Source organism: Nycticebus coucang, chromosome 8 (genome assembly GCF_027406575.1).
Source record: "Nycticebus coucang isolate mNycCou1 chromosome 8, mNycCou1.pri, whole genome shotgun sequence".
NCBI classification, from domain to species: domain Eukaryota; kingdom Metazoa; phylum Chordata; class Mammalia; order Primates; family Lorisidae; genus Nycticebus; species Nycticebus coucang.
The window spans coordinates 12505700-12532975 of NC_069787.1; the positions used below are offsets into that span (position 1 = coordinate 12505700).

At 40.3% G+C, this 27276-nt stretch overlaps 1 protein-coding gene across 4 annotated transcripts in view; it reads right to left on the bottom strand.

The window, feature by feature from the left end:
* Positions 1-27276, bottom strand: part of GRM7 (glutamate metabotropic receptor 7) — a 988889-nt gene that overhangs the window by 161149 nt on the left and 800464 nt on the right. For all 4 annotated transcript variants that reach the window (XR_008381860.1, XR_008381859.1, XM_053600338.1 and 1 more), the window contains exon 8: positions 16746-17681. Coding sequence is in view for 2 of the 4 variants with exons in the window: in XM_053600338.1 (XP_053456313.1) it covers positions 16746-17681 (936 nt within the window). In the remaining 2 variants the exon portion in view is untranslated. The remainder of the gene's footprint in view (positions 1-16745; positions 17682-27276) is intronic.

Genomic DNA, 27276 nt, shown 5'->3' on the forward strand with positions numbered 1-27276 from the left:
CTACTGCAGACCACCTCCTTCGTTTCCCCCACAGGATCTACTGCAGACCACCTCCTTCGTTTCCCCCACAGGATCTACTGCAGACCACCTCCTTCGTTTCCCCCATAGGATGTACTGCAGACTGCCCCCTTTGTTTCCCCCACAGGATCTACTGCAGACCGCCCCCTTCGTTTCCCCCACAGGATCTACTGCAGACTGCCCCCTTCGTTTCCCCCACAGGATCTACTGCAGACCGCCCCCTTCGTTTCCCCCACAGGATCTACTGCAGACCACCTCCTTCGTTTCCCCCACAGGATCTACTGCAGACCGCCCCCTTCGTTTCCCCCACAGGATCTACTGCAGACCGCCCCCTTCGTTTCCCCCACAGGATCTACTGCAGACTGCTCCCTTCGTTTCCCCCACAGGATCTACTGCAGACCACCTCCTTCGTTTCCCCCACAGGATCTACTGCAGACTGCTCCCTTCGTTTCCCCCACAGGATCTACTGCAGACCACCTCCTTCGTTTCCCCCATAGGATGTACTGCAGACTGCCCCCTTTGTTTCCCCCACAGGATCTACTGCAGACCGCCCCCTTCGTTTCCCCCACAGGATCTACTGCAGACCGCCCCCTTCGTTTCCCCCACAGGATCTACTGCAGACCACCTCCTTCGTTTCCCCCACAGGATCTACTGCAGACTTCCCCCTTCGTTTCCCCCACAGGATCTACTGCAGACCGCCCCCTTCATTTCCCCCACAGGATCTACTGCAGACCATCCTCTTCATTTCCCCCACAGGGTCTACTGCAGACCGCCCCCTTCATTTCCCCCACATTTTCCTCTGGGTCCTTCTTCACTTGCTTATGGTTTCACTTTTCTACAGAATGCAGTCTCCACGAGGGAGGGAAGAGCATTTGTCTTAATCTTTTTCTATGCCTCGTACCTCGTACCTAGAAATGTCTCTGGCATCTAGCTGCATGTCATAAATATTATTGGGATGAATGAATGAATGTTTGAAAGCTGAAACTGTCAAAACCCACAAACTGGATACATGCAGAAAATTATCAGAATGTAAGCCTACGAATATGACCATTTTGTCACCATCTGTTACTTGATTACCTTGTACTTTAAAAGTACCAAAGAATAAATCTTGTGAGGCACTGTGATGATCACTGAAGCAATGATTGCATCAAAATCATATTTTAAATGCAAAAGTACTATCGTGGAATGAGAGCAGCACAAATACATGAATTTCAAAACTGTTATATCGAGTAAGAGAATGTCCATGCTTCCATCTTACTAGATACTGTATTTAATGATTGCCTGCTTACCTGTGGAAGTTCCAATTCCCTGCCTGCCTACTTACTTTTTTTTTTGAGAGACAGAGTCTCATTCTATTGCCCTCAGTAGAGTGTCATGGCATCCATCGCAGCGCACAGCAACCTCTAACTCTTGGGCTTAAGAGATTCTCTTGCCTCAGCCTCCCAAGTAGCTGGGACTACGGGCACCTGCCACAAGGCCTGGCTATTTTTTGTTGCAATTGTTTTAGCTGGCCTGGGCTGGTTTCTAACCCACCAGCCTATGTGGCTGGCACCGTAACCACTGTGCTACAGGCACTGAGCCTTTTGTTGTTGTTGTTGTTGTTGTTGCAGTTGTCATTGTTGATTTTAGCTGGCCCAGGCTGGGTTCAAACCTGCCAGCCTCGGTGTATCTGGCTGGTGCCCTACCCACTGAGCTCCAGGAGCCACCCTTTTAGTATTTGTTTTTAATTGAGGTGGGCCCTCACTATATTTCCCAACCTGGTCTTGAACTCCTGGGCTCAAGCAATGCACCTGCCCTGGCCTCCTCAGCACCTAGAACTAGAGGCATTAGCCACTGTGCCCAGCTCTCCACTTAGGTTTTAACTATTTCTAGGCCAAGTGAAAGGGCAGGGTTAGTATGAGCATTCAGTTTCCCTGTGTTTTCCAGCACAAACTGGCTTCTCTCTAGCAGTTGGAAAATGGCATATTCACCAGTAAGTAAAGGGATGAAGGAGGGTGATAGTTTTCTTTTATATGTATGATGTGTACCAAAAAAAGTGTACAAATTTTAAGAAAGGAAAAAGTGTATTAAAATTATAATACTCAAGTCATGTATGACTTCTGCAATTACAAAAGATACAAGGTATAATATATGAGATAATAAATTTCATCAGTGTATTCTAAGTATTACAATTTTAATTCCTTTTTTTCCTTTCTTAAAGTGTGTGTACATTTTTTGGCCACCCTCTGCACATATATGTACAGGAATGCATTGGAGGTGGGAGATAAAGTCTCTGAAGTCATTTTGGAAAAAGGTACTCAAGCTAGACGATGGATTCTTCAGACAGAAACACCTAACTTTTATTGATCACTTACTATACACGAGGCACTGTTTTGAGTACTTTAATGGAACTAATGCAGGTCAGATCGACTCTCTCAAAATCTAATTTGGATCATTTTGCACCTCGATACAACACCCTCTGACAGCTTCCCGTCAAATGAACCGGTGTCCTGTTCCCTGTCATTTTTGCTCACCTCCTGTGCGCTCCTCCTTGCTCACACTTGTCATTTCTTTTTTTTTTTTTTTGCAGTTTTTGGCCAGGGCTGGGTTTGAACCCGCCACCTCTGGCATATGGGGCTGGCACCCTACTCCTTTGAGCCACAGGTGCTGCCCACACTTGTCATTTCTTAAACATTCTTGACAATGTTCTGCCTCGGGACCTTTGCACCTGCTAGTCCCCCTGCCTGGAAGGCTTGCCTGGCTTTCTACTTCCTCAGGGTTCGCTTCTTGATGCCTTTTTCCTAAGGTCAACTTCTCTGAACACCTACTAATAAATGCAGGCTGCCTGCCCTCATCCTGATACCTCATCTCCTGTTCACGTTTTCCACATTGTTTCCCACAGTCTGATATTCTCTATATTTTTCATTGATTTATTTAAAGCCTATCTTTCCTCCACGGGAAGCCTGGAGACTCTCCTTCGCTTGCTGCTGCTTCTTCAGAATAGACAACAGGGTCTGGCACAGGTACATGCATACACACAGGTGTATACGGGTACTTTTATATGGAACACCCACGCAAGCTTTAATTCATTCAGTCCTCCTGGCAACCTTATGAGATAAATGCTATTGTCATTCTCATTTTAAAATTAGAAAACTGAGACACAGAAAGATTAAGTAACTTGTCCAGGGTAAAAGAAATGATCATTTTATTGTGACTGTTCAGGGCCCAGGGCATAGTGTTCATATGAGATAAGTCCTCATAAGTAATTTTCTATGTTCCTGTCTGCCTCTGGGACCTGAGAAAAGTCATTTAACCTCCAGATGCCCCTGGTTTCTCATTTGTAAATGGGGCTGATGTTTGCCTCTATTTGGAATTTCGTGTGGAGCAGGGGTGTCCAACCTGAGCCCACCAGCTGCATAGGGATTATTTAAGGCCTGTTTTGCTTATCTGTGGTGGTAGATATTGTGAAAATTATGCACTTCTTTTTTTTTTTTGCTCATCAGCTTCTGGTAGAGTTTGTGTATTTAATGTATACCCCAAGACAACTTTTCTTTCAGTGTGTGGCAGAGAACGAAAATGGTTGGTCACCCCTGGTGGAGTTTTAGTGAAATAATATACTTAAATATTCAGCTTAGTGACTGATACACAGGCAAGATTCAGTGAGTGGTAGTCCATGTTTTTCACCACCGTTTTAAACAATTCTAGGTAGCACATTGTATGGAAGTTCTACAATACATGTCGCCACTTCCCTTTGGTTAGCCATCTACATGGTGGAAAACCCTCCCTTACCTGCAACTTTGGAAATGTTTTCATTTCTTCCTTCTCCTGAACTCCTAGAAATGGAACTGCTGGGCCAAAAGTTATTCATATTTGAAAGGTTCTTGATGCATAGCGTAAAAGTACTCTCTTTAAAAGATTTGATCGGGGTGAAAATTCATTTGTAATTCACAAGAATATCCATTTTCCCACTTGTTTTAACCATCACTGTGCACTATTATTATTTGTTTTCATCTTAACTATTCTGAAGATTGAAAATGATAAATTTGGGCGGCACCTGTGGCTCAGTGGGTAGAGTGCCAACCCCCCCTTATACCGAGGGTGGCGGGTTCAAATGTGGCCCCGGCTAAACTGCAACAACAACAACAACAACAAAAAAATTACATATATATATATATAGCCGGGTGTTGTGGTGGGTGCCTGTAGTCCCAGCTACTCGGGAGGCAAGAGAATCGCTGATTCCCAGGAGTTGGAGGTTGCTGTGAGCTGTGTGATGCCATGGCACTCTACCAAGGGTGATAAAGTAAGACTCTGTCTCTACAAAAAAAAAAAAAAAAATGAAAATGATAAACTTACATCTTACCTATTGCTCTGTAAATCTATCTTTCTCTTCCTCAATAAACTTTGTTTCATGCTAAAAACATTATATATCAGACATTTTTATATACTCGTTGGTAATTGGTTTTAATAAATAACTTCCCTAAATCATCAATTCCTTCACTGTAGAAATTGTTTTGAATGCTTAACAATGTTTGGTCGCCCTTGAAGATTAGCTTCTCCTGTGCAGTCTTCACCATGGGTCTACTTCTCCTGTGCAGTCTTCACCATAGGTCTACTCCTCCCGCAGGGCTGATCTCGCCTCAGGTTATTCTTCTTAGAAATCTACTTTCTTATGGTTTTACTATTGCACTTTTCACATATATTAATTTACATAGCTCTTTACCCTTCTAGAATGTTTATTGAGGGTAGGAACTGTCTTTTACTCCAAAACACGTTCATTCACCCAGGCATTCATCCAATCCACAGGGAATTATTGAGCAATTACTGAGGTACTACCCTGTTTCCCCGAAAATAAGACAGTGCCTTATTTTAAAGTGTGCTCCCAAAGATGCGCTAGGTCTTATTTTCAGGGGATGTCTTATCTTTCCTGTGAGTAGGTCTTATTTTCGGAGGATGTCTTATTTTTGGGGAAACAGGGTAGTTGCTGTTCAGAGATTTAAGGATTCGGAGTAGAAGCAAACTGACCATGTTTTTGCATTCAGGGTCCTTACATGGTAATGTATAGATGCAAATAAAAAACACATAAACAAAACAGTAACTGACGAATGCTAAGAAGAAACAGAATCCAACTGGGCTAGAGGAAAGTTAAAAAAAATCATCTTATATGCACCTGCAGGCTGAGACCTTACTGGTGAGAAGGACACAGCAGCAGAAATTCTGGGTGACACTATCCCAGACAAAGCCACATCCTGTGAAGGTTCTGTGACAGGAAAAGGGCTCTGCTGTGTTCTGGGCCAGAAATATAATAACAGCATCAAGACTGAAGGAGAATCAAGAAGGATAAAGAACAGAAAATGGGAGTCCAAAAGAGAGGAAGCCGACAGATCATTTGAGGCAGGTCCAGCAAACTTTTTCGGTAAAGGTCCAGTATATAAATATTTTTAGTTTTTCAGGCCATATGATCCCTGTCACAACTATTCAACTCTATCCTTGCAGTACAAAAGCAGCCCTGGGCAGTATGGAGATGAATAGAGGTGGCTGTGTTCCAATACACTTCATGTACAAAAGCAAGCTGCTTTTGGATAGGGCCCGTGGGCCGTAGTTTTTGATCTTTGATCTAAGCCTCACAGGCTCTGAGGCAGAGTTTAAATACTGTCCTCTTTGTCCATGGTGGCAGGGAGGCATTAATAATAGTAACAATGGGAAGCCATGGACGAGGTTTTTAAAAAGGGAGTGATATGATCCCTACTTGGTGGGGTTTCAGGTCATGTTACAGGTGTTAAACAAATGTTAAATAACAGAGGACCTTTGGAATGAAAAGGAAACTATTTTAAAATTCTCTCTCCTAGAACTCTAAGCTCTGGGGTAGTAGGCATTGGAGGAATAAAGATAGTGGTGTCATGGCGGGGGGGACAAAAACCTTTTATATGTGCTGTTTCAGGACATCTACTAGCCAGGAGTTTTTAAGCCTGTATGATGGGAGGCCTTGGATTTAAAAAAAGAAGGAGTGAGTCTTGGTTATAAGCCAAGCAATCAATTGGAACATAAAACTGAATGGGAGCTCACAGGCATGGTAGAGAGACAGTTTCAATTTCAGGCACCGGAGGACCTGTTACAGACTCCACTGCTTGTGTATCAGGCAGACTGATGGTCAGTGTCACCAGTAAGGAATCATTTCCTTACATTTTCTTCCCCTAACAGCTATAGCGGGAAACCGGATTTCTGTGAGAAAATCAAATGATGGTCTCTTTCATTTCCCAAAGCCCTTTATTAGAGTCTAAAATTGAATGAGCTTGCTTACCAATCATCCACATGGCTCTTAACCCTGGAATAACACAGGGAAGCCTCTTGATTCTGTCCCATTCTCCTACGACATTGTAACTGGGTAATGTCCCAATTTAGAAACTCATACAAAGGTGGTGTGATAGCCTTATAAAACACGTATCCCCATCTCTGTCCAGTTTGTAAAAATTTAGAAAAACATTTAAATTAAATCACACTACATAAATTAGAAAATCAGTATGGTTCTTTGCCTCTGTTAAATTTCTTTAAAAAAAAAAGGCTCACGGTACATCTATATCTCAAGATCTGGAACATTAAATAAAGAGATAAAGATCTGATTGTTGGTTTAACGTGGAGGATCCCATTTCTCTGGCATTTGGCATACCACCAGGCAGTAGCCAGTCTCATCAACAACGTGATTTGGCCATGGTGTGTCCACCTAGTCACTTTGACAGGGCCAGGGAAAGTTACCAGAGAAACACAATAGGACTGGTAGAATTAGAAGGCAGATCTAGTGGGCCAAAATGTCTAGTCTTGAATGTTAAAACGCAATCATTACAAAATGATCTAGGGCTTGGGCTCTATTAGCCAGAATCTCCCAGGTGTGAGCAACTGACTCCTTCTGTATACACCAAGCCTTTTTGGAAACAAGATTAGCTTTTTGCAAATGAGAGCAATCACTAAAATGAGATCACGTCTGAGTGGACAGTGAAGATGGAAGAGCCTGGGCTATGAGGAGGGAAATGAGCTTTTGGCCTCTGTCATTCAATTGCACCAGATTTCTGGAGATGGCCTTAGTGTGGGAGGTTTGTCCTTCAGGTGCACAGAGACATCTGAGAACCTCAGGGAAGTCCCCGCTCAGTGGCTGGAACTTGTCTTCTGTTCTTTGCCACAGGAAACTCTCACTTTTGCCTTATAATTTCCCTGTTGACTATTTTATAGTCCCTCTTCCTCCACAACATCCTCACATCATGAGGCTTCAATGGGAAAACGTGACTTCTCTTTAATTAGGGTTCGGATATTCCACCTGAGCCCTCTTCAAAGCCGTCAATGAGATGCTTATTTACTTGGGGCTATTCACTTCCTGATGTTTTACAGCCAGAAAACGTTATGTCCACCCTCAGTCAGATCTAGAGAGCGAAATGGGGTGCTGAGCCGGGATAGAAAGTCATCAAAAGTACAGGTGACAAGCTGGGCCGTTTGAAGGTGCACTGGCCTCTCGGGACCCAGGTGCCAGTTATCTCAAGACAGCTTATTCATTGGGGGCTGCTTATAATTCAACATTCACAAACTTTTATGCTCAGAAGAAACTACAGGTGTGTATGATTTTGGAGCTCATACCCAAAATCCTGGGAAAAAAAGGAAGATTTGGAGAGGACAGCATTTTTAGTATAGGGATGTTCCTTGACCACAATTCTTGCTAAATATATATCAGCTGCAGCTATAGGGCTGCAGTCTTGATATCTTGTGCCTTCCCTGGGTAGAGAAGATACAGCTTGGAGCCAGTGCTCCAGTGCCCTCTCCACCAACATCCTATTCAGCAGAGAACAGAGCAGAACCAGACACCAAGTTCCCATCTAACATTCTTTGGTAGGAGGGGTTTGCTGGCCCCTTTACTGAAAGGATAGACGAGGGGCTACAGCTGGCTACCAGTTGTGATCCCAATTTTCCTGCTAGGAATTCTTCTCAGTCCTCCTCACCCCTCAGGTTGGTATAGTGCCATGGGTCTAAAAATCTCAACATAGGTAAAGTCCATATAAACCATGACTAGTAGTTAACCACCTGTCTTCCCTGAGTAAAATTTCACATATTAACTATCATTCAATCCATTTTTTATAAACAATGAGTAATCTTTTTAAAGCATAAACCCAACAATGTCACATCCCTCTCCTGGCCTAAAAAACAGTCTGAGGCCCTTAACAGGGCACACAGGGTCCCCCAGCACTTTACCTCTGCCACTTCTCAAGCATCAGTGTTTGAAATCCCTCTAATCCAGACTACATTAAGTTCTCCCAAACATGTCACTATTTCAGCTTCCGCAGACCCTCCTGCCAAGGCCTGCATAGACATTCTGCCCATGGAAGCCCAGGGCAGGAGGAGAAAGTTATCCTTTACTAAGGATTTACCATGTGCTGGGGGGGCGTCGGAAGAGCTCTGTGTATTCTTATTTTCACAATTCTGATTTCATTGCAGATGCAATTTTTAGTTTCAGAACTGTACAAACAGGCCAATTGGTATAAGGTCACTTAATGATCAAGTTTCAAGGAAAAGGAGAGAATGAGAGGTGGCGAAGGCTTTCTGTGCAAAGCAACCTTTTAAGGACTTTGTGGAGGTACAACTATACATAATAAAGTGCACATATTTGAAATTTGCCATTTGATCACATATCTGTGAAACCTTCGCCACAATCGAGAGGGTGAACACACACATTGCCCCCCCCATTCCCGCCTTCCTCTTAGTGATCCTTCAGCCCCTCCCTGCTCATCTGTTGTCAACAACTGATCTTTCTGCCACTTCAGTCGAATTTACCTTTTTTTTTTTAAATGGCAGAGATGGACTCATATAGTATATATACACATGGATTCTTTTATGCCTGCATTCTTCTTCTTAGCATGGTTATTTTGTGACGGACCTGTGCTGTTGAATGTATTAATAGTTCATTGCTTATCACTGCAGAGTAACATTCCAGTTCACAAATACCCCAATTTGTTTATCTATTCAGCTTCTGATGCATATTTCGTTTCTATTTATTTGGGGGCTCTTGCCAATGAAGCTACACAAAAATGCACGTACCAGCCTCTTCAGGGACACATTATTTCCTTTCTCTTTGGTATATACCCAAGAAAAATGGCTAAAACACTATGGTGGGTGCATGTTTAACTTTTTAAGAACCTGAAAACTGTTTTCCAAGGTGTTTTTATTCCCACCACCAAGTACGTGAGAGTTGCATTTGCTCTGCAAATGCAAATCCTGGCCAGTAACTGGAATCATTCATCTTTCAAGCCTTTGTGCTGAACAATTTAAAGATCTCATCTTCTCTTGAACCTAGAGGTAAGAGCAATTATACTCAGCATGAAGATGACAAGACTGAGGACCAAAGAGGTTCAGTGACACAGCCAAGATACGCCACGTGCCATGATTATGTTCAGAGCAACACAGGATGTTGGCAGGAGGAAGCGGTCCAGCTTCCAGGATCAGAGAAGACAAGAAGGCAACTGGGACCCGACAGAACTCACAGTTCAACCAGTGTTGTGTGACCCACATTGGAAGGAGCTCAGGATCCCGTAGTCCTGCGACTGTGACTACCCAAGCCCATCAGCAGAGCCTGCTCTGTTATGATTTCTTGTGCTTTGAGAATTTTTTTTTGTAAATCAGAGTCGGTCTCTAATGCTCTGAGATAAGCCAAGGAGCAGAGAAGTGTCAGCTTATTCTGCTAGAGGTCTCAAAATGAAGCCTGTGGCTGGGTCTCAAAGTTCAAAATACACCTAGAGAGAAAAGTGAGCTCCAGGGAGTGCTGCGTGGGGTTGGGGGAGGGGGTAGATTGAAGGTCTCTTGTAGAATTTTCCCTTTTCTCAGCAACTTCTCTACCTGAGCATAACTCCATTCAAACCTGGAATGACTGAAGCCTTTAATATAGTGAGCTATTTTTAATATAGTGAGCTATTTCCTGATAGGTCTAGCTCAGTTCAGTTTTACACAGACTCTTGGCTTTAATCTGCTGAATTAGCTATTCTGGCCAAAGGAAGGGGCTAAGATGAGGAGGGCTTCAATTATCCTAGGTGACTATGTCTGAAATTAGCTGACACACCATGGCATGAGGGGGGAAAACTGCACCCCCCAAAGCCACTGGCTAACCCCAGACTGCAAACAGCTGGCTTTGACAACTGTTAGCGAGAAGCTGAGTTATCACCAAGGTCACTGCAGGCAATACGAAAAGAGATGGGTTCATAGGCTTCTGATAGGAACACGAACAGACAAAACCAAAGAGCAGAAACGAGACCTCGACAGCCAATAAATGTATCCATCACAGTATGGGTGCACAAATGGCCTTAGCAAAACTTGTGTGGGGGGAAATCTCTCTCCACCGTGTTTAGAAGTGAGGCAAAGGTTTAAGGATTTTTGTTTTAGAGTAAATTTGAGTCTGTATTTAAATATGTGATTTTTACATAGCTAGAGGTAGTCATCCGACTCTTAGATAATAATTGTCTGTAGGGAATGGGATAAGGAGAGTTCTTTCTCTTTCTTTACTTAGTTGATGTTGAAGGAAAGAATAACTAGTGGGCAATGTTACTTGCTAAATCTAAAAATAAAAGGAAATCTGTAAGTAGATATCTCCATTTAAATAACAAAGCAACATAACACAATGTGAAAAATAAGGCATAGTCTATTCACATATTCTTATAATGCTTGAAAAGTTCCAGGGAGCTTTCAAACCTGCCCTACCTCTTTCCTGTCTTTTGTCAATCTATCACAGTAGATGCTTAATGAGTTTCCTTACCTCTAGCTGCTTCTCATCCTTGTTTATCCTGAAGCACTAACCCCGAAACTCCCATTCCAGGATACCCTATACTCACATTTCTTCTACCTTTAGAAACTTCTGTTGCCTCTTCATTGTATAACTTCAAGGAGAAAGTTCAGAGCCCTTCACAACTGGATCCCGTTACTTTTTGTCACATCTATGTCTCTGTGTTATAGTGCAGCCCCTCAAAACCAGAGGGTAGTGGAATTGCATCAGACCATGCAGAATTCAACATGTGCATAACGGAATACTTCCTCTTCAGAAAGGCAAAATAACTCAGAAAATGCTACAAAAGCTATGTTAACTAATGTGATGAAAATGTGTCAAACGATCTATGAACCAAGTATATGGTGCCCCACGATCATACTAATGTACACAGCTGTGGTTTAATAAAAATAAATAAATATAAAAAAAAAAGGAGAACAGGTATTTCAGCTTATAAACGACAATATTTAAAATTAACTTGGCCCGACACATTGAAAAATGATGATTCTTGCCAAAAGCTTGAGACAGAAACGTTGTGATTCACACTGTTTCAAAATTGGCCCATAAAATGAGATTTCATTAATTTTTATTATTACACTTTCTTCCATTTACAAGAGTCAAAGTCACGTTAGTACAATCTGTCTCCCCTCTCTGGGTGCCAGGTATTAAAAACACCATCTCGTACATTTTTACAGGTGATACGATTTCTTGCTGGATTGTCAGGCCACTTTCTCCGCCTCTTAATTTAGGCTCACTTGACATATTTTTGGGGAAGCTGAATAGAAGATCTCTCATTCTTTGGGCTACAATTGTAGCACGTCTCACACCCCCCAGGGTTTGTTTAAAGACCTATGTTGACCACTAGCCGTGAGTTCCTAACAGATTAGTGTCTTGTTTAATCTCCACAGCATGGTCCTTGACAGTGAAGTGAGGCAGAATAGGTGCTTTATAATCATTAGTTCAACTGTGAAAGACGATGGGAAAGTTTTAATCAAGTCAATTAGTATAGAAGCATAAACTAATATATTATACCGTGAAAGAACTGGGATTACTCTTTTTTGTGTGGCATTTGGGAATTGAACAGAAAAGGTTTGTAATCAGAACCAAAATAAAAAGTCATGAAAGTATACTCTCTCTCTCTTTTTTTTTTGGAGACCGAGTTTCACTTTGTCACCCTTGGTAGAATGCCGTGGTGTCACAGCTCACAGCAACCTCAAACTCATGGGCTCAAGCCATTCTCCTGCCTCAGCCTCCCATGTAGCTGGGACTACAGGTGCCCACCATATGCCCAGTTATTTTTAAAGATGAGGTCTCACTCTGGCTCAGGCTGGTCTTAAACTCCTGAGGTCAGGAAATCCACCCGCATCAGCTTCCCAGAGTGCTAGGATTACAGGTGTGAGCCACCACAAGTGGCCCTCTCTGACTATTCTTTACCTTTGAATAGATTGAGCTTAATGAAAGACATTCCTTGGTTTTCTCACAATGACAGCAAATAAATAGATGGCAAGTGGTACCAAGGGTCACTTGCTAGAATCTGAAATAAATCAGAAGTGGTGCATGGATTTCAGATTTCTTGCAGTTTGGTCTATCAACAGTGGTTGTCTTAAGACCAGGTGAAGAAGGATTTTAAGACTACATCTGCATTCAGGAGAATTGTGCTGTGATTGATTAGTGATGTCTGCCTTGGGCATGGATAAAGGAATGTTTATCCACCTGCCAAATATTTCTGATCCCTATATTGGTTCTAGACAGATTTTGCTTTGTGTTCAGATTCTGGGCAGCTATCTCCTACATGTGGAAGAGCAAAAGGTCTTGGAATCTATTCCAAGGTCCTCAAGAAATACTCCTGCAGAGCACACCTATTTGCCTGTTTTACTATCTCTGGTTCCAAGGACTTGGTCCTAGCTTTAGAAGATCTCTGGACCAAACTGTGGGATTAATATTTCTTTTGGACCTTCTAATCCTCAGAATTTGTCTTTGACCCTGTAAAATGTCTTTTATATTCCTTGGTTACTTGATCTGTGAACTTCCCATTTGCTTGGGATGGGAATTAATTTATTCCCAAAAGCTCTGAAATTAGAAATAAAGAAAATATTTATAATAGTTTCCCTGTAGGTGTAAAGAAAGTTATTTAGGCAGTTTTAAGAAGGGTGCTTGTCTTCCACTAGCATGTTCCCAGCAGGCTGGGATTAGCCCTATTAAGCCAGTGGGGGAGGGGAGACAGACAAACAGTGACTGGAAAAACCCCTTACGGGATGGTGATAGACACACTTGGAACAACCACTGAGTTAAGGACCCTGAACTGGTTCATAGTTTTGCCTACAGTTACCTCAGTTCTGTCATTTCATAGAATAATGCTTCAATGGGAATCAAAGAATCCTCTTAAATTTTGTACTGCACCCTGTTTCTGTTCTGATAGCTGCAAAACAGTGGCCTGTGGTGCCATGTCAGAAGGCAAACTTCTTTCATACAGTACTCTGTTTCAGCACATCTCTGCCCGTCAGTTGCCTCTTCTTAATCATCCTCTTATCCAAACAAGAACACATATACACAGAGGAAGACCTGTGAAAACCTCTGATCCCATCCTTCTATCCCAAGGTCCATTTTCCCTTTACAGTCACATTGTGCAAAGCTTGTTCCCCTGCCCTTGTGAAAGGATATGCTGGCTTTCCTAGAAAGTTCTACAAACAACTGGCTAAAATGTTCTAGATGAAGATATCGCCTACAGGAAACAGGGTACCCTATATCCTCCCTACCTGAAGTCAGCTTTATCTGTATGCACAATTCTCTGTATAGAAATACCCACAAGCTTTCTTTTCATAGAAAACAGCCTAGTCCTTCACCAGATAGTGCCAGGATATAATAGGATGCTATGACACTACCCTAGGCCTACCAACTTCTACGGTGCTATTGCTTTAGCAGTTGCAACATGTCCTTGCATCATTACAGTCCTGAAACCTGGAGTCATTTTCTTGTGGCCAAAGTTTACCCCTTCCCCTCCCTAGCCATGCTACAAGATCCAAAGTCTAGAAGTCATGGGGTTAGGAATGACAGAAGAAGGTGGCAGTAACCTCCTCTATCCTCTTTAACAAAAGCAAAAATAGACTTCATGGGGCTGGGTGTTTTGCAAGCAAATAAGAGCACTGCTTAATCTTTATGCTGTGCTAATGAACTCACCTGAAGAGAAATTTTACCAAGATCTTCCTAGCATACTCAAAATGAATTCAATTTCCTAAAACAGTGAATAGTTATTACTGAACTCACTACTCACGGGCTAATCATTTTTTTTGTTTTCCTCTTGGAATGGAATTTTTCCATTTAAAACACTTAAACCATTAAATCTAAATAAAAACGGGAAAGCTATGCTTCTGTAGGTTGCTGGTGTGGCAAAAATGCCTTTTGCTGTCATCTCTGGGTTATGTTTGATGATTCGCCACTTTCCACAAGTTAAATGTCATGGCTTCATGTATACGAAGTGGTATTTTTTAAACAAGTGTTAATCTTTTATTAGCCATGGGCTTATCGTGAGGGTATGCACTTTACATATAATAATTCACTGTTCCCATGTGGCAATTCATGACTTAGGTTGTGCCAGTCAACCATATGAAACACCACAACCCATCAAGAGTCTACAGATAAAAATATGTGCCTGCTAAAACTCAGGATGAAAAGCACACTGCAGACAGCTTAACTTTCTCCACAGTCCAGTTCTACCGATACAATGCCTTGTAGAACAACTACAGTGCCATTCCTGAAATCTTAAATAACTTTCAGGTTTTTAAAAGAGCAAATTATTCCTGTGACCTTATTGAAAAGACCCATAGTTATGATTAGAAAAGGCTAGGAAAGAAAAATGAAACGGTAGAGACATTCAGGTGTATTGTCAAATAGTCATCAAGCCAGACTCATGTATAAAACCTGTACAATTCTTCTTCCTTTTAATATTCCCCAAGAATAAACTTATTGGAAAAGATTTTAACAACTTTAACCTATTATAGGGGATATTATTGTTTTAATAACAAAATAATTATTATCTTAATAGGCTTTGATGGTGTCTATCATTCCTCATAAAAGTTCAATGATTATAAACGCACTATCATATATTTGAGGGATGTTTCCCTCTCTTCATTATATTTCACTATCCTAACTCTTATTATTCCCTTGGCCCAGGGACTGATAGATGAAATAAAATAAAATTCATGTTGGTTTCACAGACAGTAAACATACGTTATAAAATTGAAACATATGCTGGAAACATACCATCCTCATTAAATATATACTTTAGAAGAACTTTCTCTAAGGTACTTTATGACTAAAATCCTAACTGGAATAATTCACTGTCCTTGGTTTTAGAATTCTGGATGTTTTTGCAAAATATTTATTTAAAAAAATGTACAGTCCAAACTTATAGCTTCCGCCTAATACAATGTAGGTAAAAGGCATCTTTTCAACTAGAAAATCAGCCACCTGCCATTAATCCTTTATATGATTATGCAGAGAACAGAGGTAACGATGAAAACCCAGATTCAACCAATTCTAGGAAGTATAGTCCTTGGAAAGTTTTAGACATTCCTTCTTTAATTCTTTTTCTGATTTAGGGCTGAGGTCCCTGAATGTTTAAGAGAATTGTCCTTCGAAGTATCATAGAATCAGACTAGACACAGTCTCCCAACATCTAATCATGGTCTCTCCTATACTGTGTATCAGATGGGACTCTATCTTGGTCTTGGTTCTGGCCTCAGTTGTACCAGTCTGTCCAACCTGCCTTCCTGCAGGGAAGAATACCACATTTTTAGCATCAACATATTAGATGTGATGCCATACAATACTATAGCCAGATGGGTAAATATAGGAGTCAGATGTGTAAAAATCATGGCTAGAATCAATACCATAGAGTTACCTAAATTAAAGGTTCATGGAACTTGTAACTACCTGCGGGTGTGGGGGGGTATGCGTGTACACTAACATATAATAACAGCTGGATGAGACCTGCTCTACAGAACATACTGTTTCTTCCTCTTCTGGAAAGTGGTCCCTAGAATTGTGTGATGTGATTAATGCATGTCTAGCTGCAGGAAGCCTTGGGTGGAATAACAGGCAAATGTCTCCTATGTTCATCCACCCATCTGGCATGTTTTGTGCATATACCGTTGAACTTTACTATGTTGTACAGTTTGAGTGCTGTATCCAATAAGTAGAGACAGCCCGACAGACACTAAGGAGAGAGAGCACATTTATGCTGGTGATGGTAATGATCATGCCATATTCCCACCTGAAGGATAAGCTACTGTGGTCTTCTCCTATCCCCAAGAGATATGTGTGTCATGGTGGATGGGAACAAATGAATAGGATGATTTAATTTAGATAGATTAGATAATAGTTTTATTGGATAATCTCTTTTGTTACATTGAATATTTTTTTTTCTGGTTGATCAAAGTATATTTTATTTTATTTTTATTGTTTTTTTACTTCCTTTACTTTTTTATTTATTTATTTTTTTTATTGTTGGGGATTCATTGAGGGTACAATAAGCCAGGTTACACTGATTGCAATTGTTAGGTAAAGTCCCTCTTGCAATCATGTCTAATTTTTAATTTAATTTTTTATTAAATTATAACTATACATTTGTGGGGTACAATGTGATGATTTGACAGATAATGTGGAAGGCTTACATCAAACTGATTAACAGAACCATCACCTCACTTACTTACTTTTTGTGGTAAGACATTTATAATTTACTCTTCGTTACCTGAAAAAGGCTACTTTTGGAGAGTCTTGAGTGGAATGAATACGGCATAGTTTTAGCATTCTGCGGCCCTATGTCTACTAATCCAGGGTTTCTCTACTCTTGCAAATACCATTCTTCACATATAAAACCTCTTACTTTATAGGACACATTTTGTTTCAGAACTTACAAAAACGAACACACTTTTAAATTGTCTGCTGCGATGTGCATTTCTCTTACCTTTTCCGCTGATTGAGCGGTGCCAAAAAAAATTGGAATGAAGGCAAGCCATACTATACATGTGGTGTACATGGTGAACCCGATGGGCTTGGCTTCGTTGAAATTCTCGGGTACACCCCGAGTCTTGATGGCGTACACAGTGCATGTGACCATGAGAAGGATGCTGTACCCCAAGGAGCAAATGATCTGGAGGTCTGTGATATCGCATTTGAGGACCCCTCGGGCCTGCTCAGGGTTCATGGTTTTATGTTCGTCATAGTCTACGATGATGTTGGGGGGATCGACCCCGAACCAAACGAAAACACCCAGCAGCTGAACTGATATCAAACTGGAGGTGATGGCCAGCTGCGACGTGGGGCTGATGAGTCTGGGCGCTGTCACTGACTTCTTGCCTTGCTCAAATATGCGATAAATACGATTTGTTTTGGTCAAGAGAGCAGCGTAGCTGATGCACATCCCCAAGCCCAGGAAAACTCGCCGGAAAGAGCACACCGCTACATCAGGTTTGGCGATCATCAGGAAAGTGATGATGTAGCAAAGAAAAATGCCTGTTAGAAGGACGTAGCTGAGCTCCCGCCCGGACGCCCGGACGATGGGCGTGTCATTGTAGCGGATGAAAGTGGCCATGACGAAGGTGGTGGCGATGATGCCCAGCATGGCCAGGAAGACGGGGATGACGGCCCAGGGGGAGTGCCACTCCAGCTTGATGATGGGGATGTCTTGGCAGCCAGTTCGGTTTTCATTGGGCCGCTGGTCGTAGGGGCAATGCTGGCATGTCATCTCATCAAACTGGTACTGGTAACCGTCGCAGGGCTCGCAGGTCCAGCAGCAAGGGGTTCCCTTCTGCGTCTTCTTCCTCTGCCCCGGCTTACACGGCAGGGTGCACACGGAGACAGGGACCGCCCTCACCCCTTTCCCCCATTGCATGTCTTCCATCTGCAGCATAAAAAATAAGAAGGTGGAACAGGCAGATTAGTGAAGAGACAAGCAAAAGAACACCATAGGCAATTCTGGCAGCCAACCTCGGAGGCTTAACAAGGTTAAACAGCTCAGCCCCAGCCTCTAAGACTTACAGCCATGTTTTGATCGCACTCCATCGACTACAGATTCTCTTCCAGATGCCCTTGTGTGTTCCCAGATCATAAGAATGCCCTACATGAGAATGAAAAATGCAAATCCCCTATTCCCATCTCTGACCTTCCCAATATGGATCTCCTGAAAAATGACCTTGACGTCTGCATTTATAACAAATGTCCAAAGGATTGTCATGAGCAGATAACCTGAGAATTACTGATCTGCAGTCTTCTGCCTCCCTCCCTTCCCCAGTAATACATGGACTATCCCAAATCAAGCTAAAAAAAGGAATGCAACAAAAACAGCTGTAATAAATGTGAAAGCTACATTCATTTCCCTTGTTAGGTGCATTTATTTTAAAAACAATTAATTATTTTGGACGATATTGGAGTGCTGACGAGCTTCCCTAGAATTCTGCAAGCATTACTGCCACTTTCATTGAGAATTTTTGAAGCAAAGTGAATCTATTCCATTACTTGTCCCAGGGGAGAAGTGAGGCTCATTACCAAAGGCTTGGATTATATGAGGCTGTATCCTTAGAGTTCAGGAAGCATTTGATAAGAAAGTAATATAGTCCAGACACCTTTCAAGATTGGCCATCCCTGGAGATGACATTTAGGCTTAACCACCATATCCTAGAGGAAAATGAAAGTGTATTTGCTTAATGAGAACAATGTGTTTTTTTTTTGTTTTTTTTTTTGGGGGGGGCGCTTAAAATCAGTCATTTTCTAAAAAAATAATATTAGGAACAATGGGAAACCTTACCATGGGTTGTAATCTCATTACAGTAGACATCACTCCTCCTTGCTAGCATAGCAACTGCTCTTCCTCTTCCTTGGTATTAGCTCCTCATATTTCTTTTCTATGTGCTGTGAACTTACACTGAAGCTCTGGGTTTGGGTTGGGCACATAACCCAGACGTCACCAGTGAGTAGACTGTAGTAGTTCTCACACTGGAGTGCACATCAGAATCACTTGGAGGACTTATTCTAACTATTTTCTGGAGCCGCCTCCCAGAATTTTGGATTTACTAGATCTGAGATGGAGCCTGAACATATTCATTTCTATTAAGATCCCAGGGTATGCTGTCAGGTATTGTCCAAAAACCATCTGTGTCAGCCACTGACACATTCCAACCTCCCTAGCCACAAAGATAGCCATTCATTACATCCCAGGTTATGGAGCTTAATTTCATAACTTTTACTGAGATTATACAAGATAAAAATCTTTGTTTTCACTGGACTTGGAGTTCCCAGGGGATAAGGCTCTGGGGCTCATGGCTACAAGAAAAAAAACAAAAACCCTGAGTAAATTAGTGTAGAGAGAATAATTATTGGTTAGCCTGTTTAAGCTTCTGGATACACCTGAAGCAGGATTCCCTTAGACCAGGCGTCCTCAAACTATGGCCCACGGGCCACATGAAGTGGTGTGAATGGTATTTGTTCCCATTTTGTGTTTGACTTCGAAATAAGGTATTGTGCAGTGTGCATAGGAATTTGTTCATAGTTTTTTTTTTTTTTTTTTTTAACTATATTCTGGCCCTCCAACGGTCTGAGGGGCAGTGGATTGGCCCCCTGTTTAAAAAGTTTGAGGACGCCGGCCTTAGACTATGCTATTATGTAAGCCAGTAAGTTCACCTATGCAAAAATACTTTAAATTTCATTTTTGTTACTTATAACCAAGGTCTTGAGCAATCTATGCACTAAATAGATTCAGTACATACAATTTGCAAAAGCTGTATTAAGTCAGCTAATTATTTTAGAGAACAAATTCCAATTAACAACTATAGCTGATTTTCTCTGTTCCCTAGTTAATTGAATTTTTAAGACAAACCAAAAAATAGATTGGAAGATGCTATAAAGTCAGAGATTTTTTTAAATGCATAATTTTAAGAAATAAGGGGTAAGAAAACAATTTATTGCTCATTATAATTTCCCTGTTATATTAATATCTGAATGCAATGCATAGCAGGGAGTGATGTTTCCATTAATGCTTGAATGTGAACTGCATTCAAAATCTGAATCAAATGTAGCTAACTCTGAAAGAAAATTGCTCAGGAATTAAACTTCTTAAAATGATCACAATCTTAATGGTTGAAGTTAAACTTTTACCAGAGAACCAAGAACCTTCAGGTGATTCCAGAGTGAACTTATTTGCATAAGCACAAAAGTCAAGTCAGTGCTAATAAATCTGACTAAATATAAAACATAATCATTTCTTCCTCAACATTGTCATCTTCATTTTTGAGGCGGTAAGTGACTAGAAGCCATCTCAAAGTCATCAAATTAAAGGAATAACTTGTAATAAGCAAGAAAAAGATATGCATTAACTTTACAAATGTCAAATTTCAAAGCGTTGGAACCTAAAAAATTGTTCTTCCTAATAACTGTGTTTTCAAATGTCAAATTAAAAGGCGTTACTCATGGTTAGTAGGAAAGATTAACAACTGAAAAGAAAAGATAAATTTCATTAGCTAAAGTTGAAAGTGCCTGATTCTAACACCAGTGGGTACTGATACGCCATATGCTTATACTTGATCTATAGGAATAACTATGGGGCTCACACAAATACAAAAACAAATCATCATTATACATAATATTTTATAGCCAATTTTAAATGTTGCCAACTCTCTATTCCACCCCCCATCCCCCCGCCTTTGAATAAAATAAAATGCTTGGCAATGCTAAACTGCTTTTTTCCCCTCAACTTATCCAACTACATATAAAAGCTGTAAACCACAAACATTACGCTGACTGATCACTTAATTTGCTTTCAATTTTCATTTAAAGGAGATTTCAACTCAATTTAATTGTATATATTAAATCAACAAAGTTGCTTCTTGCTCCAGATGAACAAAAGTCTAATTTACTTCCTTTGCCAAGAAAGATCATTATTGAAAATAGAGTCTGCATCCCAGAAAGGTACAAAGTAGCCTTTAAAAGCTCCAGTAAGTGAGAATTTTGTTAGAGTGATGGGTATGGTTCCTGTGTATCTATACTTATCCCCACAGCCATGGGGTCCTCTTGCATAAGAAGAAATAATCAGCCGCAAATGCCCAGGGGCATCTATTTTCAGGGCTATGAAAAAATTGTATAATGTCAATTTAATTGCCAGAGGCTACGAGGAATGCAAATGCCCAGGGGCATCTATTTTCAGGGCTATGAAAAAATTGTATAATGTCAATTTAATTGCCAGAGGCTACGAGGAATGCAAATTTCAAGTTTCTCCTGAACTCTGCAATAAAACTGGGCTTCATAAAAGAGCAAAATACTTATGAATAAATTGGAAAAAAGTACAAAATTTATACACAGAAAACTATAAATATCACTGAAAGAAGTTAAAGACCTAAATAAATGAAAAGATAGCTTAAAAACAAAACAAAACTGTGCTTCATTTAACTGAGAAGCCAAATTTAAGGTTCAGAAAGATTAAAATTAGGCTGAAAAGTTAATCATTTTTTTTTTCATTAGGAGATACAAGTTTACATGACCTGATAAGGATAATGTTCCTCCAGGACACCTAAAGTTCATGATTTTTTAAAATGCATGTATTTTTATTTTGGATTAATATAAGGATACATACAAATTGGGTTATATTATTTGCATTTGTTAGAATTTTATGATTTTTTTAATACCTGATCTGCTTGGTAGTTGGTTCGTGGGGAAGGATGATTGAGATACTAGCTCTTGGCAAGAGAAAATAACTTTACATATGCAATACTAACAATTAATAACCATATCAGGCACACGGACGGCATGGATAGGTGGATCAACAGTTTATGATAAAGCAAATTATACAGTTCTGTCCAGAGAAAGTAAGAAGAGGCCTGTTGTGAAGTCCTAGAAAAGTGTTCATCATTCTTAAAAAAGAGACACATAAAAAAGGCATAAAAAACAGAACTCAGAGAGACAGCTCTCTAGAACAAAGCTTTGGGAATAGCAGAGGGGTGCAACCCAGGGTGTGTGTCCTAAGAAAATCACTGGCACACAGAGGAGGAACCCTGGGACAAAGGAAAGACAAGGCGTCCATGCAAACTGCAAGCAAACTGCTTTGAAACCAAGTTTATAATTCTCAGAAACTCACTGCAGGCATTGCGATTAGTTCATTGGGAGAAATAGCTATGGGTAGGGAACTTGTCCTGGTCACAGGGTCTTATTTAAAACACTGCACGCCAGAGGAAAATCCTGTAATGAGCTCCATTTACTCTTTTTTTTTGGCCTGGGCTGGGTTTAAACCTGCCACCTCTGGCACATGGGGCTGGCGCCCTACTCTGAGCCACAGGTGCCGCCCACTCCATTTGCTCTTTTTACAAGGTAAAAAGGGTATCTTCAAGGGACCTGTAGGTGTTTCAAGGATGCAAATGTGACAGCTGCTTCTTTACAGCCCTGCCCTCCGTGACTCCATTCTGGTTACAGTACGTTACCATGTGACTTCTTTTTGTATTGTCAACTTCCACACTGCCTTCAGTCTTTGAACTTGGGATTTGTGTGAATATGATACTTGGAGCTACATCAACCATTTTGCAAATAACAACAACCCAAAAAAGCCTAAGAAACAAAGCTCAGATGGTGAGGATGGCAAAAAACAAACCAAAACAAAAGAAAACACAATTAAAAATAAGTTATATCTTTGATGGCACAATTATATCACCAAGTTCACTGACACTGGTCCTGCTCTACCAGTAATTTTGAACACCAAATGATGATCTTCCCTTAGCAGCTAACCAGGGTTCCATGGGCAGTCTACTAATCGTCATCAAGCATTCTAACATGTGCGTCCCTCCCTCTGTACACACAGATCTTGTGAGTCTGTCCGACTCATGCATGATAAATAATTCTAAAAGAAAGAGAGGTTTAGAATCAGGTGTGATCAGAAACACTCGTCTTTTTGTCTCCTGAAGATGCTCAGGAAAAAAGTAGGTGGTAAGGCACTGGACACAGAAAATCAGCTTGGAAGCCGCTGCTTCTGACCCAGATGGAAACAGCGAAAAAGCGTCTGGCAGGTCAAGTTCTCTACCACATACGTTTAGGGTGGGAGGCTTAAAAATTGGGGTCTCGCTCTAATACAGAGAGAACTAGTCACTCTGTAGGGAAGGTCTGGACCGTATAATCACTGGAATTTAAAATAAAAACAAATTAACTGCTGCCTTACTGCCAAACACAAAAATCAAACAGAGAATTTTAATAAACACTGTTTGGTGCACCCATTTTTATCTAGAAGAGATCCGTTCCTTTCCCCACACAGACACTGTCTATGTAAAAGAAAATTTTGTCACTCCAAGGATATTTTTCTTGGTGAAATTCCATGTCCATTTTTGCCAAGTTCACTCTGTAGACCAAGTGGGCCAGTGCTTTTATTGCATAATTCTCTGAGATATTATTTTTGCTTAATAGAACTTTCATAGAATGAGTGGATTTAAAAACAGTTTTCTTATTAAAATGCCATTTGTTCATTAAAATACATTGGTCCTGTCTCATTTGTGGAATTTATTTTAGAAAGCTTGTTAGGCAAATTGCACAGGAATGTTGAATATTCAATACCAGGGAACAGCCAGATTTAGGTTCTAGTGAGGAATGGAGGGATTAGCAAGAGATTGAACAGGAATTCTACAACACCTGGATGTCTTATTTTCCTTAGCTCCTATTTCTTTCTTTCTTTTTTTATTGCAGGGGATTCATTGAGGGGACAAGAAACCAGGTTACACTGATTGCATTTGTTAGGTAAAGTCTTTCTTATACTTGTGTCTTGCCCCCAAGAGGTGTGTCACACACCAAGACCCCACCCCTCTCCCTCCTTTCCTCTCTCTGCTCTTCTTTTCCCCTACCCCCCACCAGGTACTAGGTCAAGAATTATCCTCATATCAAAATTAAGTACATAGGATTCTTGCTTCTCCATTCTTGTGATGCCTTACTAAGAGTGTGTTCCACGTCCATCCAGGTTAATACAAAGGCTGTAAAGTCTCCATTTTTTTAATGGCTGAATAGTATTCCATGGTATACATATACCACAGCTTGTTAATCCATTCCTGGGTTGGTGGGCATTTAGGCTGTTTCCACATTTTGGCAATTGTAAACTGAGCTGCAATAAATAGTCTACTACAAGTGTCCTTGTGGTAAAAGGATTTTTTTTTTTTTCCTTCTGGGTAGATGCCCAGTAATGGGATTACAGGATCAAATGGGAGATCTAGCTTGAGTTTTTTGAGGGTTCTCTGTACTTCCTTCCAAAAAGGTTATATTAGTTTGCAGTCCCACCAGCAGTGTAAAAGTGTTCCCTTCTCTCCACATCCACGCCAGCATCTGCAGTTTTGAGACTTGGTGATGTGGGCCATTCTCACTAGGGTTAGATGATATCTCAGGGTGGTTTTGATTTGCATTTCTCTAATAATTAGGGACAATGAGCATTTTTTCATATGTTTGTCAGCCATTTGCCTGTCTTCTTTAGAGAAGGTTCTGTTTATGTTTTTTGCACACTGATAAATGGTATTGTTGGTTTTTTTCATGTGGATTAATTTGAGTTCTCTATAAATCCTAGTTTTATCAAGCTTTTTTCTGATTCAAAATTTGCAAATATATTTTCCTATTTTGAAAGTTGTTTATTTGTTTTGGTTGTTGTCTCCTTAGATGTAAAAAAGCTTTTCAGTTTAATTAAGTCCCGTTTGTTTATTTTTGTTGTTACAATTAACACGGAAGTCTTCTTCATAAAGTCTTTCCCCAGGCTGATATCTTCCAGTGTTTTTCTTGTACTTTCTTTGAGGATTTTTATCATTTTATGCCTTAAATTTAGGTCTTTTATCCATCTTGAATCAATTTTTGTGAGTGGGGAAAAGTGCAGGTCCAGTTTCAGTCTTTTACATGTGGTTATCCAGTTCTCCCGGTACCATTTATTGAATAGGGAGTCTTTCCCCTAGTGTATGTTCTTGTTTGGTTTATCAAAGATTAGGTGGCTGTAAGCTGTTAGTTTCATTTCCTGGTTTTCTATTTGATTCCAAATGTCTATGTCTCTATTTTTGTGCCCATGCCATGCTGTCTTGACCACTATGACCTTGTAGTACAGCCTAAAGTCTGGTATGCTCATGTCCCAGCTTTGTTTTTATTACTAAGAACTGCCTTAACTATATGGGTTTTTTTTTTTTCTGGTTCCATACAAAACAAACAATTATTTTTGCCATACCTTGAAAGTACGATGTTGGTATTTTAATAGGGATGGCATTGAATTGGTAGATTGCTTGGGGAAGAATAGACATTTTAACAATGTTGATTCTTGCCAGCCAGGAGCATGGTATGTTCTTCCATTTGTTGAAAACCTCTGCTATTTATTTTCTTCTACACATCAGGCAGCATGAGTAGACTGTGAACAGAATTCGGGGACTCTATAGTATAATAAAAACAATACAGATTCTACTTACTCAAAATTTTAAATATAGCACTCATCCCATTTTTTTAATGTACTACAGGAAGAAAGTGTTGTATACAGTATTATTAGGATTTTTTTTTTTTTTAACTGCAGTAGACCCTGGAAATTCCGGGAAGGATTCAGAACTTTATCTCTTTGCAAAGCCTCAGGGTCCCCCAGTTCTCTGAGCCTTGGCTTGAATTAAGCCAATGCTTCCAAATTTGTGTGCATATTTGAATCAGTTGGGGATCTTCTAAAAATCCCCAAACCTGGACCAATTAAATCACAACCTCTAGGGCAGTAATTTTCAAGGGCCCACTGGTGTGCTGCCAACATTTTTAAAGAACATTAATTAAATTACTTCCAAAAGAAGGTCAAAGCACAGTAAGTGTATTCTTTTTTTTTTTTTTTTACTCTTCTTTTTTATCAGTATAATTTAGCTGTAGTTTAACTATAGGTTCAAGTGTGTTGTGAGATAAAAAAGGTTTATAAAAACTGATCTAGGGGATAGGAAATGGGCATTGGTATGTTAATGTTGCCCAGGTAATTTCAGTCTGTGGCCAATTTGATAATCTCTGACCCAAACTATCTAAAGGGCTGTGACACAGAAGAAAGTCCTTGTGCTACGTAGTGAACTTAGGTGACTCCAAACGTACCTCTAGGCCTACTCTTGACCTATCTCTCTTTAGAATTCTGAACGGGACACTTAAAATGCTTACTTCTACTCTAATTTAAGGGGAACACAGAATGTTGCAGTGGAATTATAAGTTTGCACAGTCAGGAAAGTCTCCAGACTCAAGTTTCATAATGTCATTTAAAATACCTATGAAAGCTGGGCACGTAAAGTCAACAAATGAAGTGGTTGGGTGTAAGAAACATTTCTTCCCTCTCAAAACAACCAAGTCTGAAGAAATCATTTTGTTAAATTATACATAAAGATTGGGTTGCATTACGATTCTGCCAAAGTGATCTGCATTTATTGCTTTAAGGCTTCCATTTCCCAAAAGGACAAAGGACAGCCGGGTGGGTTCTTGTTTTAAATTTGCCTATTTCAAAGCTCCCAGACTAAGTGAACAATCTGCCCCAAAAGCAAATCTGGGTCTTTCTTTATGAAACCTTTCTATACCTGTAACTACAAAAGGGCATTTTTATTTGGTTTCGGAAATTCTTTTATTTTTCTTTTCAGAAAGAATCAAGATAGCCTATGTGGAATCTTTAGATTTTTTTTTACAACTTCAATGCCTTTTAAAAAATAGCACATACTCAGATGGCCAATATGCATCTGCTGACATCCTTAGCTGCTTTCTTTTTCTCAAACAGGCCACCAGACCGAGCCATCCCCTCATAAACAATTTATATGCTAACTACAAGTGAAATCTGATTTCTTCCTCCTCTGGGAACATGGTTTCCTAAAAGCTGTACCATAGATACTTCTTTTAGCCTTTTCTAATTATTAAATATATTAAAATAGTTTATTTTAAATCTTAGACTTAAGAATAATATATATCATAAACATAATTAACATAAATTAATAAAATAAATTTGTTCAAGGCCAGATATGGTGGCTCCCACCTGTAATTCTAGCACTCTGGGAGGCTGAGGCAGGTGGATTGCTTAAGCTCAAGAGTTCAACTAGTTTGAGCAAGAGACTCCATCTCTACAAGAAATAGAAAAACTAGCTGGGTGTTGTGGCAGGTACCTGTAGTTCCAGCTATTTGGAAGGCTGAGGCAAGAGGATCACTGGAGCCTGAGAGTTTGAGGTTGCTGTGAGCTGTGATGTCAGAGCACTCTACCCAGGATAACAGAGAGAGACTTTGTTTCAATAAAAAAAAAAAAAAAAGAAAGAAAGAAAAAGAAAAGAAAAAAAAGTGGACTCATGATCTGCAAACTATGGCGTATGGGTAAAATCGTACCAACTGCCTATTTTTGGAAATAAAATTTTATTGAAACACCTCCACACTGATTCCTTTACATATTATTTTAAAATGCTGGTTACCCTTGGGTAAAATAATGGTAGAATTGAGTAGCTGGGACTGCAGAGGAAGAAAAGCCTAAAATATTTACG